General features: G+C 41.9%; 1 protein-coding gene across 1 annotated transcript in view; it reads right to left on the bottom strand.

Moving 5' to 3' along the window:
* Positions 1-1463: 1463 nt before the first annotated feature.
* The window catches only part of YWHAG (tyrosine 3-monooxygenase/tryptophan 5-monooxygenase activation protein gamma), a 33211-nt gene continuing 17789 nt past the window's right edge, over positions 1464-16885 (bottom strand). Inside the window, exon 2 of the mRNA XM_054008287.1 lies at positions 1464-2185. Coding sequence (XP_053864262.1) covers positions 1529-2185 — 657 coding nt within the window. The 3' untranslated portion in view covers positions 1464-1528. The remainder of the gene's footprint in view (positions 2186-16885) is intronic.

Here is a 16885-nt window from a genome sequence, read left to right as displayed (position 1 = left end):
GTATCCAACCGTACAATAAAACTGATTGTACTGTATATGCAACACCAAGATGCTCTGTTTACAGACTGACTACTGAATGGGACAATGAAAGCCTGTTTTAATAGGACATTAATGAGTGCAGTTTCCATCTACTGCGTAGTTTTAGTTAAAAATCTACGAAGTTCAGCAATCTGCGAAATCAGAAGGAAATGGCAGTGAACTTCCAACAATCGTGTAAAAAAAAAATCTTTACTCAGATGGGGGTAAATATTACCTGGTAAGCTTTATTTTCTCCCAGCCAAATCAAACAGACCTGGAAAACGGGTATTTTAGAAGAGAACTAATTTCCAGGGCTCCCAAGAGTCGATAGAAATGTTTATGATTGTAGCTCTTCCTTTGTGGATTTCTCTACCAAATGAGCTTCTAAACTCCTGAGGTTTCACTCATTATACCACAGGCTTCCCCAGGAGAATGAACACCGAGCTGCCATGAAGACAAAACAAGGAGTCTGGGTGCTACAGAGATCTGCTGACAAACCTCATGGTACAGTGGGAGAAAGTCAGAGGGAAGTGAAATGGCAGCGTCATCCCTGAGGAAGGAGCTGTGGTACCTTAAATCAGGATGGTCTTTGAAATACCAAACAGTACATGACATACAGACCTGAATTCTTTTTATCTAGTGGTGTTTTCGTTTAACGTTTCCCCCGTTTCTAATTAAGTTCTTAATCCTTTTGCTGTGGACTCAGTTTAAACAGCCGCTTGCCAAGCATCTGTTAATTTGCTGATCAAAAACTAGAGCAGCTTTGATGTTCCTCAGGCAGTCTTCTGGCCTTGGGAGACAAAGGCCAGCCAAGCCAGTCCACAGGGGACTGGATAAGGATGGCAAGCCAAGAGAGTTAGCAAAAGAAAACGTACAGTCAATGGCTTGATGTCACATATGGCTGTAATGTAGAAATACTGTAAACGGTAATTTAGTGTTAATACTGTAAGCTACCCTAATAAACATCTTCACAAAAAGTTAAATGGCCTAAATCCTGGGGCTTTAGAAGCCCTGAAATGTAAGTCTGTTCAGTTTGGGATTGTAAGCTATGCCATGACAGGCACAGAGCACCCTGGGGATGCACTGCTACATGGTAAACATACGGCACTTGAACCGAGGAGACACATGCACAGAAACCTTACTGGAACCACAGAACTTCATTTTTTAAAGTGAGGGCCATTTCATTCAAGTTATTTCATCGTTAAACCCTTTTATTTCTAGCAATAAAGTTAAATTAAAGACAGCTCCACTTGTATTATTAATCTACAGAACAGTCCATATGCCAGTGTGAGGCTGCCATTCCATACCCAGCACAGCCAGCCTGACTTTCCACTAGTGGTGTTTTGGCAAAAATGTCAAAAGAGGCAATCAAGACAGGTCATGGGGGCCTCCCTGGGAAGGTTACCCTTCCCTTCCCCTCCCCCACCCCTGACCCCCCCCCCCACTTGTGGGAAAAAAATAAAGACTGCAGTAGTAGCATCAGCGTGCGGCTGCCAGTCCATCGGGGGGTCTAATTGTTGCCTTCTCCACCGTCGTCATCTTGCTGATCGCTTGTCCAGAGCGTTAGGTTGTCACGAAGGAGCTGCATGATGAGCGTGGAGTCTTTGTAGGAGTCCTCGTTGAGGGTGTCCAGCTCAGCAATGGCGTCGTCGAAAGCCGTCTTGGCCAGGTGGCAGGCCTGCTCCGGCGCATTCTGGATCTCGTAGTAGAAAACTGAGTAGTTAAGCGCCAGACCCAGCCTAATGGGATGCGTCGGTTGCATGTGCTCCTTGCTGATCTCATGGGCTTCGCTATAGGCTTTCTCCGAAGACTCCACCACAGTTGCCCTCTTCTCTCCTGTGGCCACCTCAGCCAGGTAACGATAATAGTCCCCTTTCATCTTCAGGTAAAAGACCTTACTCTCATACTGTGTCTCGCTGCAGTTCTTGATGAGATAGTTGTCTAGCAGGCTCAGCACATCTTGGCATACAGCTTCCAACTCCTTCTCTATTTTCTCACGGTAGGCCCGGACCATTTCTATCTTCTTCTCATTACCATCAGCAGATGTCTTCTGCTCAATGCTACTAATTACTCGCCAGGAAGAGCGCCGTGCCCCCACTACATTCTTATAGGCTACAGACAACAGGTTCCTTTCTTCATTGGACAGTGGCTCGTTCAGCTCTGTGACCTGCATTGAGAAGGGAGAGAGAGGAAAGAGGGTTGGATTAAATTATACTATCATTTCCCAATTCCCAACTCTACCTCATACATTCGGCTGTTCTCACCTGCTACCTCTAGAACAGTGACCTGAACAAGATGCTAGTTGATAAGATTCCAGTTCATTTTACTTCTGATATCAGAAGTTAAAGCCCTGCTCCGTCTGTGGGAAGTAAGGGGAAAGGTATTGCAAATTGTGCCAGCTTTCAAACACAGCTGGGAAGCAATTTGTTATGTACCATCAACCTGGATGCTAGAGGCTGTGCTGCTTTACCCAAAACTTGTCAAAATTTAATCACTTTTCTAGCATCATTTTTCCAGTTATGAAAAGATGGCACCTAAGTTATGCCTTGATAGACACCAACTGGGTGGAGGTCAGGCCTCAATAAGAAGCAGAAGAGGTGAAAGTAAGAGCTATAGCAAAATGTGAAGAGATGCTTGTACTCCTAGGACAGTGAGTAAACTAGCTTAATGCGATGAATGAAAGCTATAAAACTAGCTTAATGAATGTTTAGTTTTTCAGTTTTCCGAGAGGCTGGTTGTCTTCTTTTGAGATGTCCAGAGACTTCGGCAAACTGAGTTTAGACACATTTCTTCAAGACAGCCATTACATCTTTGATCTCTGACCAAATCACATGGTAGCAGTAGGCTCTTTTTTCCTACACAGGAGATATTCTCCACTGGTTGTAAGGAGAGTTTACATGTACAACCCTCTCAACATCAGGATACATACACCACTAAGAGATTAATTGCCTTAGCAATGGGATGGCTATGGGGAATAGTAAAGAAATGTGGAACTATTTTGCTATAAGACTATATACAGCCAAGATTATACTCTTCAAATCATTAGCAAATCAATCTTATGGCTGGTAAGAGTCACATCTGAGCCTGACACCTCATTCCAGTGCCCACATCATCAAATCGATTGCACTGTCACTAGTTACCACCCTTGAGAGTTTCAGCAGTGAGGAAAGTGCTTGAATGGTTACAGAAACTACCTCTTACTTACAGGCAACACATCCAGGTAAACACAAGGATGTTCATGTTGCAGTTGCCTGCGCTGTCTGTTCTGCTGAACAGTCTCCATGGCTGTAGGTATGGCACCTTTCACAAGTACGAACATTTACTAAGCTAGCAAATGTAACTGATGCTGGTAGCAGTTCTCAGCTCGGCTAGGCAATAAGCACCCATATTTCAATCTCTGTAGCTACTTGAAGCAGTTGCTGGCAGACACGGAGAATGAACGTGATTTACACCACTAAGTCAAGGTTATGTGTGCCCAGTCAACCCCACTTGGTCAAGGGAGATAGGATCTATTTCAGCAAACAAAACAGTGTTCATGCTTCCTGAATCAATACGCAGGGGAAAGCGATGTAAAAATGCCGGAAATATCAAAAATCCTATTAGTAAACCCAAACCACCTTCCTCCTGCTGCCCCCCCAAACCAAACATTTCATATAGAAATTCAAAGCATCAAAATAATGTCTGCCTTCAACAACACTCCAGGAAGTCAGACTGAGGCTACCTTAACACCCGAAGTTTCATTTCAGAGACCATAAACACCGCAAGTTATATAGCGATTGTACTAACTCCAGCCTTTCTAGCCACATAGGCCACAAAAATAACTTACAAATTATTACTGTAGCACTAGCAGCCCCAACCACAGACCAGGACCTCATTGTGCTAGGCACTGTACAAACACAAGAGACAATCCTTGCCCCAAACATCTTTCAATCTAAGTGATTCCCAATTAGCCAAAATTAGTACATTAAGGGCAATCATTTCTATTCTGCATTAAGACTCACTTCTACTATAAGCTCAGAGCTCTGCAGTTGTATATGTCCCCATCTTCAAGCCTTTTACAATCAGGTAGTGTAGTTATAGCACTTAATATCCCCACACTAACGTTTGCCTTTTGCTTGTACCTGACACATACATTACAGTAGAGTATGTAACTGGCCTTCATGCATCTCTGATCACATATACTAACTTCTCCAAATGCAAGACAGCTGCAGACTTTCTAAAGCCCAGTCCTTGACCCAAATAAAATGCCATAGAGTAGGTTAGAAAGGAACAAGAATGGCATCTTTGTAGAGCAGAGTTAAGGGTGTTTGGATGCATTTCCCTACTTGCAGGTGCTTGTTTCTTCATTAATTTGTAACTTCTCTGATTTTCTAGTTTGTATTTTATAACCAACGTGCTGTTAGATGGTTTATACACCTTTAAATGACAGATGTACTCTCAACCTTACCACTGCCTATTGCTTTAAGGGTCACATTGCTAGTGTGTTACAACAACTCATTAGAACGGAAAGTACTCCCAGGACTTTAAAAAAAAATTCTAGTAGAAAGTATTACCTGCCTGCACCATTAATGTTCACTTACAATCATGAAATACTGTATTTTTCTTTATTACAGAATTCCACATGGTGTCAAGTGATGTGATCTTATAGGACATTTCATCTGTCACAGAACATTTGAACCCTGAAGAGTGAATACTAGAATTTTAAAATAAACTGCACCATTGCACTGCAAGCAGAGTGCTCAGAGAAATACCCACATGAACTCTATATACAAGTTGCGACAGACATTTTAAAGGAAGGTTTTTAACTTCCCAGGTGGAATTAAGTTGTCAATATAGGTTGTCAGCATGTATTTACTATAACTAAATCTATAATGCCTGAACTCTGTTGCATTCACTTGTCATCCACCCTTTAATACAAAATAAACTTGTAATACTGATAACTGATTTTTTTGATGAGAGCAGAGAAACTGGCAATTCTCAGGCTACCAGGAAATTTCCATCTTTTATGGCTTGAAGCAGACAATTAATGATTTATTTTGTAGGCAGATGTAGCAAATTTATTATAATACTGGTTTTCCTTGGACCTGTGCTAATAGGATATCAGTCAAGATGAACTTCAATAGAACTCAAGGTCTGAACAATCAATTTTGCAAAGCACACAAAAACTGGGGGAAATAGTAAATAATGAAGAGGACAGGTCACTGATTCAGAGCGATCTGGATCATTTGGTAAACTGGAGGCCAGCAAAGAGAGTGTTTTAATATGGCTAAATGTAAACATCTAGAAACAAAAGAATGTAGATCACACTTACAAAATGGGGGACGCTATCCTGGGAAGCAGTGACTGAAAAAGATATGGTGGCCTTAGTGGATAATCAGCTGAACATGAGCTCCCAAAATGACACTCTGGCCAAAAGAGCTAATGTGATCTTGGGAAGCGTGAACACTGGAATCTCAAGGAGGAGTAGGGGGGTTATTTTACTTCTGTATTTGGCACTAGTGTGACTGCTGCTGAAATTCTGTGTCCAGTTCTGGTGCCCACAATTCAAGGAGTATGTTTAAGAAGGGTTCAGCGAAGAGCCACACGAATGATTGAAGGATTAGAAAACATACCCTATAGGGACAGGCTCAAAGCATTCAACATATTTAGTTTAACAAAAAAAGATTAAGGATTTACTTGATTACAGTATCTTAATGGAGAACAAATATTTAATAAAGGGCTCTTCAATCTAGCAGAGAAAGGTATAACATGATCCAATGGCTGGAAATTGAAGCTAGATAAAGTCAGACTGGAAATAAGCTTTTTTTTTTTTTTTTTTTTAAACAGTGAGGGTAATTAACGAGTGGAACAATTTACCAAGGGTGGGGGTGGCCTGGATTCTCCATCACCGACAATTTTTAAATCAAGATTGATTTTTTTCCCCCCTATAAGATCTGCTCTAGGAATTATTTTGGGGAAGTTCTTGGCCTGTGTTATAGAGGAAGTCAGACTAGCTCATCACCATGGTCTCTTCTGGCCTTGGAATCGATGAATAAGATTCAAGACACTTAATTTAGGGCTGGACAGAAAAGACATGTCTGGTGTTGCACTCCTTGTAATTTAATATGTCTCACTAGAGCAGGGTGAGGGCTGGCTAATCAATCACACAGATCATGTTCCAAATCCTTTTCCAAGAGATTGTCTTTTTTTTTCCCCCATGAATCAGAGTTCAGACAGTCTTAACGCCCTCACCTAAACAACTGAAATCATGGAATCCCTGAGGGTACATCTACATGACAGTGAGGCATAGCTGGGGCTACGCCACTATAGTGTAGATGTTTCCTACACCGATGGAAGGGGATTTTCCATCCATGTAGGTAATCCACTTTCCAAGAGGCAGTGACTAACTCAATAGAGGAATCCTTCTGTTGACCTGGCCACGTCTACACCAGAGGTTACGTTGACCAAACTGTGGTGCTCAGGGTGTAAAATTTTTCACGGTCTTGAGCAACGTAGCTTGGTCAATCTATGTTTTAGGAGTAGACCAGGTCTGAGAAGGAGGTGGCAATGACTAATCTGGGGAAGTTTATAAACAGCAGGATAATATTTATACATCACAGATATGAAAACAATCTCTCCCCCATTTTCTAATGAAAGGGCCTTCAGCTGAAAGTTTATGCTATAGCCGTATGATCCAAAGGACGTGAATTTGAGTTGGCCCATTTTAAAAATACAGTGTTAACCATGACTGTATTAGCACTGGCTTATAGGCATTTGGTCAGTATTCAGATCTCACTGTCAAGGTTCCTGACAAATCAATGCTTTCATGGTATGTGGAGATCTAATAAACGCGTGTCCAAGTTTTGCACAGTTAAAAATTATTTTGGACTCCAACAGAAGTTAATCACTATAAGCTTACCTGAGCTTCCACTGAAGTTAAAGAACCTTGTTACAATTTTAGCTTCCCTGATGGTTTTAAAAAGCGGTTTCAAACACAGGACTAATTTTCTTGGTCTCCTGCATTTTTGCTGTTACGCAACAAGACTGGCCCCCTTTGCTGCTCCTGTATATGGCATTTTCAGATCAAGTAAGGAATGAAACTGGGGATCAGGGCTTTGGGGTCAGGTAACAGAAATGCTACTGGTACCTAAGCTTATTCACAACATCCCCTCAATGGAAGATACAGAGCTAGAAATCAAACGAAGCAAAGTATTATATGTACTTGATGTGTGTATAAACCTGCAGTAAACAACAAATATCAAACCCTACACATGGCAGGTCAGACAGCAGAGATGCCAACTTCTGATCTGGAAGGGAAAAATGTACCCCTTTGCTCAGAGGGAGTTATTGAGATCAGTCATTCTGTATAGAAAAAGGATTTTTCTCCTTACTCTTTCCTAGAAATTGAAAGCCTTTCATATGGGGCAAGAGGTCATCTGCAAGAAAAGAAGTGGGATTGTGCCCTTTTGCCTCTTCATTAGAGCTGATGAGAATATGGAGATTGTGAAAATGTTTCTATTTATCAAGTTTTCCCACAATCCGCTGCATTCTTTGATACATAAAAGGCTGGATTTAGACGACTAGAGACCTTACAGCAGCACAGCTATACTGAGGCAGCTGCGCCGCTCTAAGATCTCTCGTGTAGCCGCGCTATACTGACGGGAGAGAGCTCTCCCACAAACATACCGCTGCGCATGCTACCACTTCTATTGCTCAGGCAGGTGTTTTTTCACACCTCTGAGCAACGCAAGTTTTGCTGACATAAGTGGTCGTGTAGATACGGCTTTAGTTTCCGCTTTATGAAGTCATTCTACCCTGAAAACCAAGTCCTAAATTTCTACAGGCGTGTCTACAGATTTTCACCGCAGTAACTAGTTGAATTGTAATACCATAACAAAAGGGTTGTGTAAGTATAGGTGTAGACACCAATTTTAGTTTAAGAACGTCTTATATCAGTTAAACCTGAGTCTTTACCAGCTTCAGCTACATCAAAATAAGATATTCTTAAACTACAATTAGAATGTCCACACAGATCTACACCAGTTCTCCAAAAGAAGAAGTCCTCCAAGAAGCCATCATATAAAGTATCAAGTAAACTACTTCTAAACCTTGTCCCATTTTGGCACAGGGCCAGTCAGACATGAAGTCATATGTAATTTTATTAGACTTTTTTGGCTCTGATTTCCCTTAACATTCACCGAATATCCTTCCCATGGTCAGAGGGCTGCTGATATAAACCTTCTGAAGTGTTTGTAGTCTTAGGACTTGAGATTGGTCTCCTTGCAGACTTCACTGTGTGGTCCTCCACTCAGTTTTATCTGCCTGTTCTATGGAATTCTAGGTTTAATGCTATTCCCACTCCTCTGCAACCTAAAATGCTCTCCTATAGTTCATAGCCAAGAATTAGAGTCCCCCACTGATTTGTCATTCCACCATGACATAAGCAATGTCAATGTTATCTTCCATTAGAAGCAAAAAAAGAACTGGAATGCTATGTAAACTTCTTGTCAATGAACAAGAAGTTAATCTATTTCCAGTGTGAAGTGTTTTGGGTGAAAAAGCTGGAGCCAGCTTTCCACATGGACGAATAAGTGGCTTTGCAGTATACTTAAAATCTCATTTCCTCTGAGCAATAAGGTATCAGGAATACAGGCAAGATGCTAACGGGAGCCAGTGATCTGGAAAACCTAAATGGACCTTATAGGTTTTTTTTTTATGCTTATGAAGCAGCTTAATACATTCTTCCCTATGGTCATTGGTAATTAAAACCTATTTTTAACATCCCTGGGTCAAGCATCAAGTTCACAGTATTCTACTGGCCTTTTCTTCTAGGTCTCCCAGTAACTACGGAAGATCTATACAGTTGCCAGACAAAGCACTCTCACAAATTATGCTGATAAAAACTTGGGTTTCTTATTAACCCAGTTGTTCTCAACCAGGAGTACACATACCCCCCGGGACACGCAAAGGTCATCCAGGAGGTACTCAACTCATCTAAATCAGTGTTTCTCAACCTGGAGATGGCAACCCCCAGGAGGGCCATAGGACAGGTTTAGGGGGTCACAAATGAGGACTGGCATTAAAAGGTAGCAAGCATGGCAGTTGCTAGGGGGCCCATGCCAGAGGGCCCCGCAAAGCTAAGTTACATGCTTCAGCCCAAGGCCCCACCGCTCAGGCTTCAGACAAGGTTCACAAGTGAAACAGATTCAAGTATCTCACTGAAATGCAAGTCCAATATTTATATTCCAATCTATCTATTTTATAATTATATGGTAAAAACAAGAAAGGAGGCAATTTCTCCATAACAGTGTGTTGTGACACTTTTGTACTTATGTCTGATTTTATAAGCAAGTACTTTTTAAGTGAGATGAAACTTGGGGTATGCAAGACACGGCAGATTTCAGAAAGAGGTACAGTAGTCCAGAAAGGTTGAGAACCACTGTATTACCCCTTAATGCCAAGTTCAGAGTTCCCATCTTTAGCACTTGATGTGAAGTTAGATCAATTCTTATAACCTGGCATTTTACCTCTTAGTTTCAGAACTCTGGTCTGATGGAATTTTTAAAAAGACATACACCAACTTCAAGTTTAGACAGTTTCAAGGGACTTGTTAAAAGCATTTTTAGGTGCTGCATCTGCTCAAGCCCCATGCTAAGTTCTCTTTAAAAATGTTTCTTCCCTGTTGCTGTATGGGACCTCTACATAAACAAGGGAAACTGACCATAGAGAGCACTAGCAAATGGCCCAAAATAAACTTAAAACGCTGAAAGAACAGAACCTATTCTCAGTATGTTTATACTTTATGCATTTTTTAGCCCTCTTGCTCCAGGTAACTATCCTGTTACCAAAAAACTTGTTATCTCATGCAATCAGATGTGGAGAGCTATTTGACTTGAAACATGACAAGCTGGACATCACAATACCAACAAACTGGAGGAATAGGTGGTCTTTGCACATATACACCTGTACCTGGATAGAATGTGACCCAATATAACACGAATTCGGATATAATGCGGTAAAGCAGTCCGGGGGGGGGGGGGGGGGGGGAGGGGAGGAGTCGGAGGGGGGAGAGAGAGAGAGAGAGAGAAAGAGCTGCTGCGCACTCCGGTGGATCAAAGCCAAGTTCGATATAACGCGGTTTCACCTATAATGCAGTAAGTTTTTTTGGCTCCTGAGGACAACGTTATATCGAGGTAGAGGTGTATATTTTAAATACATATACTGGGCAGATTTGTATTTTACCCTCCATCCCTTTCACAATCTTGTACCATGAAGTCTAAAAACCTTCCTTCAATAAGAACTTGCCAAGGTATTTAAACCTGCTGAATTTTTCACATGATCTAGATTTTTTGGTTCATAGAAGATTAGGGTTGGAAGAGACCTCAGGAGGTCATCTAGTCCAACCCCCTGCTCAAAGCAGGACCAACCCCAACTAAATCATCCCTAGCCAGGGCTTTGTCAAGCCAGGCCTGAAAAACCTCCAAGGATGGAAATTCCACCACCTCCCTAGGTAACCCATTCCAGTACTTCACCACCCTCCTAGTGAAATAGTTTTTCCTAATATCCAACCTAGACCTCCCTCACTGCAACTTGAGACCATTGCTCCTTGTTCTGTCATCTGCCACCACTGGGAACAGCCTAGCTCCAACCTCTTTGGAACCGCCCCTTCAGGTAGTTGAAGGCTGCTATCAAATCCCCCCTCACTCTTCTCTTCTGCAGAAGAAATAAGCCCAGTTCCCTCAGCCTCTCCTCGTAAGTCATGTGCCCCAGCCTCCTAATCATTTTTGTTGCCCTCTGTTAGACTCTCTCCAATTTGTCCACATCCTTTCTGTAATGGGGGGCCCAAAACCGGATGCAATACTCCAGATGTAGCCTCACCAGTGCTGAATAGAGGGGAATAATCACTTCCCCTCAATCTGCTGGCAATGCTCCTACCAATGCAGCCCAATATGCCATTAGTCTTCTTGGCAACAAAGGCAAACTGTTGACTTATAAAAAGAACAGGAGTACTTGTGGCACCTTAGAGACTAACAAATTTAAGGTGCCACAAGTACTCCTGTTCTTTTTGCGGATACAGACTAACACGGCTGCTACTCTGAAACCTGTTGACTTATATGCAGCTTCTTGTCCACTGTAATACCCAGGTCCTTTTCTGCAGAACTGCCACTTAGCCAGTCAGTCCCCAGCCTGTAGCAGTGCATGGGATTCTTCTGTCCTAAATGCAAGACTCTGCACTTGTCCTTGCTGAACCTCAGATTTCTTTTGGCCCAATCCTCCAATTTGTCTAGGTCACTCTGGACCCTATCCCGACCCTCCAGCATATCTATCTCTCACGGCCGCTTAGTGTCATCCACGAACTTGCTGAGGGTGCAATCCATCCCATCATCCAGATCATTAATGAAGATGTTGAACAAAACTGGCCCCAGGACTGACCCTTGGGGCACTCTGCTGGATACCTGCTGCCAACTAGACATTGAGTTGTTGATCACTACCCATTGAGCCCGATGATCATTCTAGCCAGTTTTCTATCCACCTTATAGTCCATTCATCCAATCCATACTTTAACTTGCTGGCAAGAATACCGTGGAAGACTAACAAAAGCTTTGCTAAAGTCAAGATATATCATGTCCACTGCTTTCCAGATATTCACAGAGCCAGTTATCTCATCATAGAAGGCAATCAGGTCAGTCAGGCAATCAGGTTGGTCAGGTCTAGTGTCTTCCTGCCAGCTGATGGACACAGAACTAAATCTAATCATATCATTCCCAGTATGAGTGACAAGCCCCAGTATATGAAAGGGGCTTGTCACTCAAGTCTCCACTAGCTGTCTACAGAAGGTGGATTATCTGCACACTTGTCCGCTAGCTGGAAAGGAAGAGAAGGGCTCACTTATTCATCCCCAGATATGGCTATCATGAAGCACACGCCTGCCTCGCATGTCTACACTTTACGCAACAGCAGCTCTAGAGCACGTCTTCACCGGCAATGTTAAATCACTGCCGCTGCAGTGCTTTAACGTGGGTTGTGTAGTCGCGGCATAGATTGGAAGAGAGCTCTCCAAGCGCTCTAAAAAACCCCACCTTCATGAGGGGCACGGCTCCCAGCACTGGTGCACTGTCTACACTGGCACTTCAACTTTCTCGCTCAGGGGTATGAAAAAACACCCCCGAGCACGGCAAGTTTCAGCGCTGTAAAGTGCCAATGTAGACAAGCCCTTAGTCTCATTACAAGCTAACCAGTGCTTATTTTGTGCCACCTCTAGGCTTGCTGCATCAGTTATGAATGTAAAAAAGTTGCTTGAACCCCAGCACGTAATTGCTTGAGCACTTGCACCTCCTTCATTACAAATTAAGCACTGAAGCCAACCCATCCTTGCACCTGAGCCTAGGTACAGTAGGGAACTATCCCGCACCGGTAGGAAACAGACCAGATGATCTACAGCTTTTTTTTTAAATCATTAGTTTCTATGAACACGTAGAAGTCTAATGCTGATGGGAAAGAGAATACCACATTATGATTTCACTGCAGTATCACCAAGAAGCCGAGCTTAAAAGGAAAGTGTTCTCATTTAAAAGGAAACCAGTATTCTTCTCAATTCTGATGAAGTGGGTTTTAGAGGGGTTCTCCTTCCTTTTTTGTCCTAGTATAAAGATTCCCTTTAATTGGGCTCAAATCCAAGTCCAGAGACAGACTTTAATGTCCTAAAAAGTTTGTGGCAGCTCACAGCATAGGGATCTATTGAGTTGCGAGCAGCAGCATTGGGATTTGATTAGAACAATTTCTTCCTCATCATAAAAGTAGGTGGGAACTGACTAACGTCCTGAAACATAGCAAAGTATGATACAAAGCAAGATCCTAATTACTGTATTTTTTGGAGTAATTGGTGTAAAATGTGCTGTTAAATGTAATACCAAAAAGAAATCTGGCCTCTTGACCACTTAAAAATGACAGAATTAGGACAACCCAGTTACAAGCAGGACACAGCAGATGTAAGAACATGGAAGTTTGGCTATTTAAATCTATTGCACTATTCTGAAGTTAATTTTAAGAGTTAAGAAAAAACTTACCTCAATTTTGAAAGTCTTGCTCCAGGGTAGAATGATTTAAATCAACAATTCTAATCATGATTTAAATCATCAAGCAGGAAACCTTGGTTTAAAACAGGGGTTCTCAAACTGGGGCTCGGGACCCCTCGGGGGTCACAAGGTTATTATATGGGGGGGGTCACAAGCTGTCAGTTTCCCCCCCCCCAAGCCCTGCTTTGCCTCCAGCATATATAACAGTGTTAAGTATATTAAAAGGGGGTTTTAATTTATAAAGGGGGTCGCACTCAGAGGCTTGCTATGTGAAGAGTCACCAGAAGAAAAGTTTGAGAATAATGGATTTAAATAATCAATTTTAATCAAGTTTTGCATTTGCACTTGTTATTTTCCCAAAAGAAGTGGATTCTCATTGGTTGATAGACACTAAAACCACAAGTGGCAGCTAAATATAGCTTCTATCCTAAATTCAGTGCTTTTTGCTAACCAGTATGCACTACAACACATTTATTTAAGCAATTATAGAGTTTGACATCCATTTTCTAACATAATAAAATGTTTAATTCATTTCTTAATTAGTAGATATACTTGTGATGTGGATGAAATTTGAAGATTATTAATAGAAGTTGTAAATTGTTTTTATGCATTTTTAGTTAAAGACAAATGTGCTGGATATATACAGAAGATTATCAGCATGTTTGGCGTTTAACACTAACTGATTTATTAAACAAAGGAAGTATCTGTAGTTACTTTAACTGATGTTTGTAGTCATCATGTCTTTCAAATTTTAGAACAAGTATCTCTATTCTCACATTTGTTTTTTTATCCATAGATTGGAAGATGAAAACAAGTTTTCCTGCATTTTCAACCACCGATTTCTTACCTTTGAACTCCATTATTGACTTGAATTAGTTAAATAAACTGAAATAAAGAAAATATTCTCTACATCTGCAGAAGCTACTGCTGTCAAAAGCTGGTTAGCACTTCAACAAACTCCGGTTCCAGGTGCTTAGCCAATGACTTCCATCAGTCAGTGGTCTGACTCTTTTTTAAAAAAAGTTTGGCAAACATGTATTGCTTGATTTTTTTGAATTTAAGTTACATGCTTTTAATATATTGTGATAGCCTATGTTAAAGCCTGAAGTTACTACTGTATATCTTTTAAAAAAAAAGTTTTTATCCACCTTGTCTAGCATTAAGATATTAGCACTTTCCCAGTCTACCCTCATGCCCAATTCTAACATCTGTAAAATGGTATCTTCCATCAGACCATTAACAGTCCTTAAAAGGTTAATGAACAGTAGCACTCTCCCCTAGAGCTTGAAAAGTTTAGGCATCTACTACGGCCTCGTCTACACTACATGGACTATAGCAACAGAGCTACAGCACAACTACACTGGCATAATCCTGTGGAAACAGCCTACGGCGACAGAAGGGGTTTTCTGTTGCTGTAGAAACACTGCCTCCCCAGGCAACAATAGCTAGGTCAATGGAAGCATGGAGGATAGCAAAGATGGTCAAGGACACAATCCCATTCTCTGGGTGTCCCTAAACCTGGGACTGTCTGACAAGTGATGAATCACTCGATCAACTGCCCTTCCTATTCACTCCCTCCGGAGCACCTGGCACCAACCACAGTCTGAAGACAGGATGCTGATCTAGATGGACCATTGATCTGGCCCATATGGCTGTTCTCTCATTGACCTAGCTAAGTTTGCATCGGGGTTTAGGTCAGCATAGTTATGGTACTCAAATGTGGATTTTTTACACTACAACTATGTTGACCTAAGTTTTCAGTGTAGACCAGGCCTAAACTGGAGGCAAGTGTGACAGTTTACCCCAGTAGAGTGCAAGGACAGCAACCTGGTGATAAGCCCAACACATGAATCCTGATCATCCACCTGCCTCTTTCTGTTTCAGAACTTTACTTCTGGCTCATAGGTGCCACGTAAATTTGAAGCTGTTTTGGTTTACTGGGGCTATTTCCATCTCCCATTTCCCTCCTGCCCACTCTGCTCATCTTCTTTCTCCATTCCCGGCATTTGACACTTTTTCTGCTTTGTTACTGGGGTATCTACAACATTCCCCGCTTTGCCACAGCGGGATGGAACACAGGCAACTCCTGTAAGTTTGCCTCGGTTGTGCTTGCTTGGGAAAACCAGTGCTGTTCCTGCAATTGACAAGGGACTGCTGCAGCATGAAATGGGAGAAATCTCCCCCAGGCACATAGCAGCTCCCTGCAGCGACATATTACTCTCAACCATGCTTCATTCTTACACCCAGGCCTTGTCAGGCAGCTTCCCCACTGGCAGATCAAGGCAGGGCTTTGAAGGGTAGTTTAAAATGTAAGTTAAACTATTAATTGCTTCCATAAAAACTGAGGTGTTTGTTCAACATATGAACTATGAGTAGCTTTACAAACGTGAACAACAAAAGTGAAAATATTTTACTAGGTTAACTAATAGGTTCTTTAAGAAGCTAATTTCTGGGGGGGGAGGGGGAAAGAGAAGAGCAGGTTCCCAGCTCCTATGAAACAAGAGTTTGTCTCTACGGTTCCGAGTACTAGACGTACTTTATTCTATTACGACTACTACAGTGAAATGTGCAAAACACATGCTGAAAAGGAAGATTTACTGCAGCCCTTGGATTTCTGTACTGCAACCACCAGACATCAAGACAAAACAGATGACAATTTCAAGTTTGAAACATGTTCGGGATCGTCTGACTTAATAAACTTCCAATCATACCTGTATTTAAGTTTAAACTAGATCCTGAAGATCCAGAAGAGAGAGTCTTGTGTTGCCATTGTTTTAATGCTTGAGACCAAGTATTAAATCGAATTCTTAACACTTCAGGACAGTAATACAGAGGCAATCAAGGTGAAATAACCCTGCTTAAGTGCAGCTGTGCTCTATAGATGTGTAAAGAAAATCGGATAAATTTTAGTAGACTGAATATGGCACTAGAGCAGTGGTTTTCAATTTTTTTCTACTGCGTACCCCCATGTGAGGTCATTATATACCTATGATTAGATTGCCAAGTCTTACTAAATAAAATGCGTTGTCCGCTACTACAGGATTTTTCTTGCATACTCCCTGCCGAGAGCTCCGGCACCTGTTTGAAAACCACTGTACGAGAGCAATTCTTGCTCCCATACAGACCTGTCACTGATTTACTGCCTGACTTGGCCAAGTCACTTGGCTTTTTAATCTTAGCTGAACACCTATGAGGTGTTCTCCTTCACAGGAGAACGCAAGTATTCGTTCAGCACTTTAAACACAGCAGAATATACATATGGCACTTAACACATTTGACAATTCCTATTCATTAGCAACTAGATTCTTGTCCTCTGCTCTATTGAACATGACAAGTCCATGCACTGTCATCACGACTTGCAAGGATGCCAGACAGCGGAGACCAGCAACATTTAAGGCACCAATTGTATCCGGTATTACCTGAAAGTGAGTGCTAGTCTGGTTCCTCCCACCTTCCAAGGAAGGGGATTTATGGTTTAAGGCATTCAGATTAAAAGTTTTAGAGGTGGGTTAGTTTTTGGCTCAGATTAGGACAGGCCCCCTTTTAAACCCAGCCTTTACTGATCTGTTTCATTATCGCGATTCTTGCTCTTACACACACATACACCCACCCACCCAGACTCGTCTGGCACAAAATAGTCGCAAAAATCCACTCCAGACGCAAGTAGGCACAAATTGTAACTATGAGCCGTTTTGTAATTTGCACTTTGAGCACCTTAGAAACAACGTATGCTTCACCTACCACCTACTTCATATTGTGCTCCTACACAGTAGTGTTTTTGTGGTTGTGGCTGCAGCAGCATGCAATCAGTC

The sequence above is a fragment of the Malaclemys terrapin genome, chromosome 18, assembly GCF_027887155.1.
Source record: "Malaclemys terrapin pileata isolate rMalTer1 chromosome 18, rMalTer1.hap1, whole genome shotgun sequence".
Classification (NCBI taxonomy): domain Eukaryota; kingdom Metazoa; phylum Chordata; order Testudines; family Emydidae; genus Malaclemys; species Malaclemys terrapin.
This window is presented reverse-complemented; position numbering and strand designations above follow the sequence as displayed.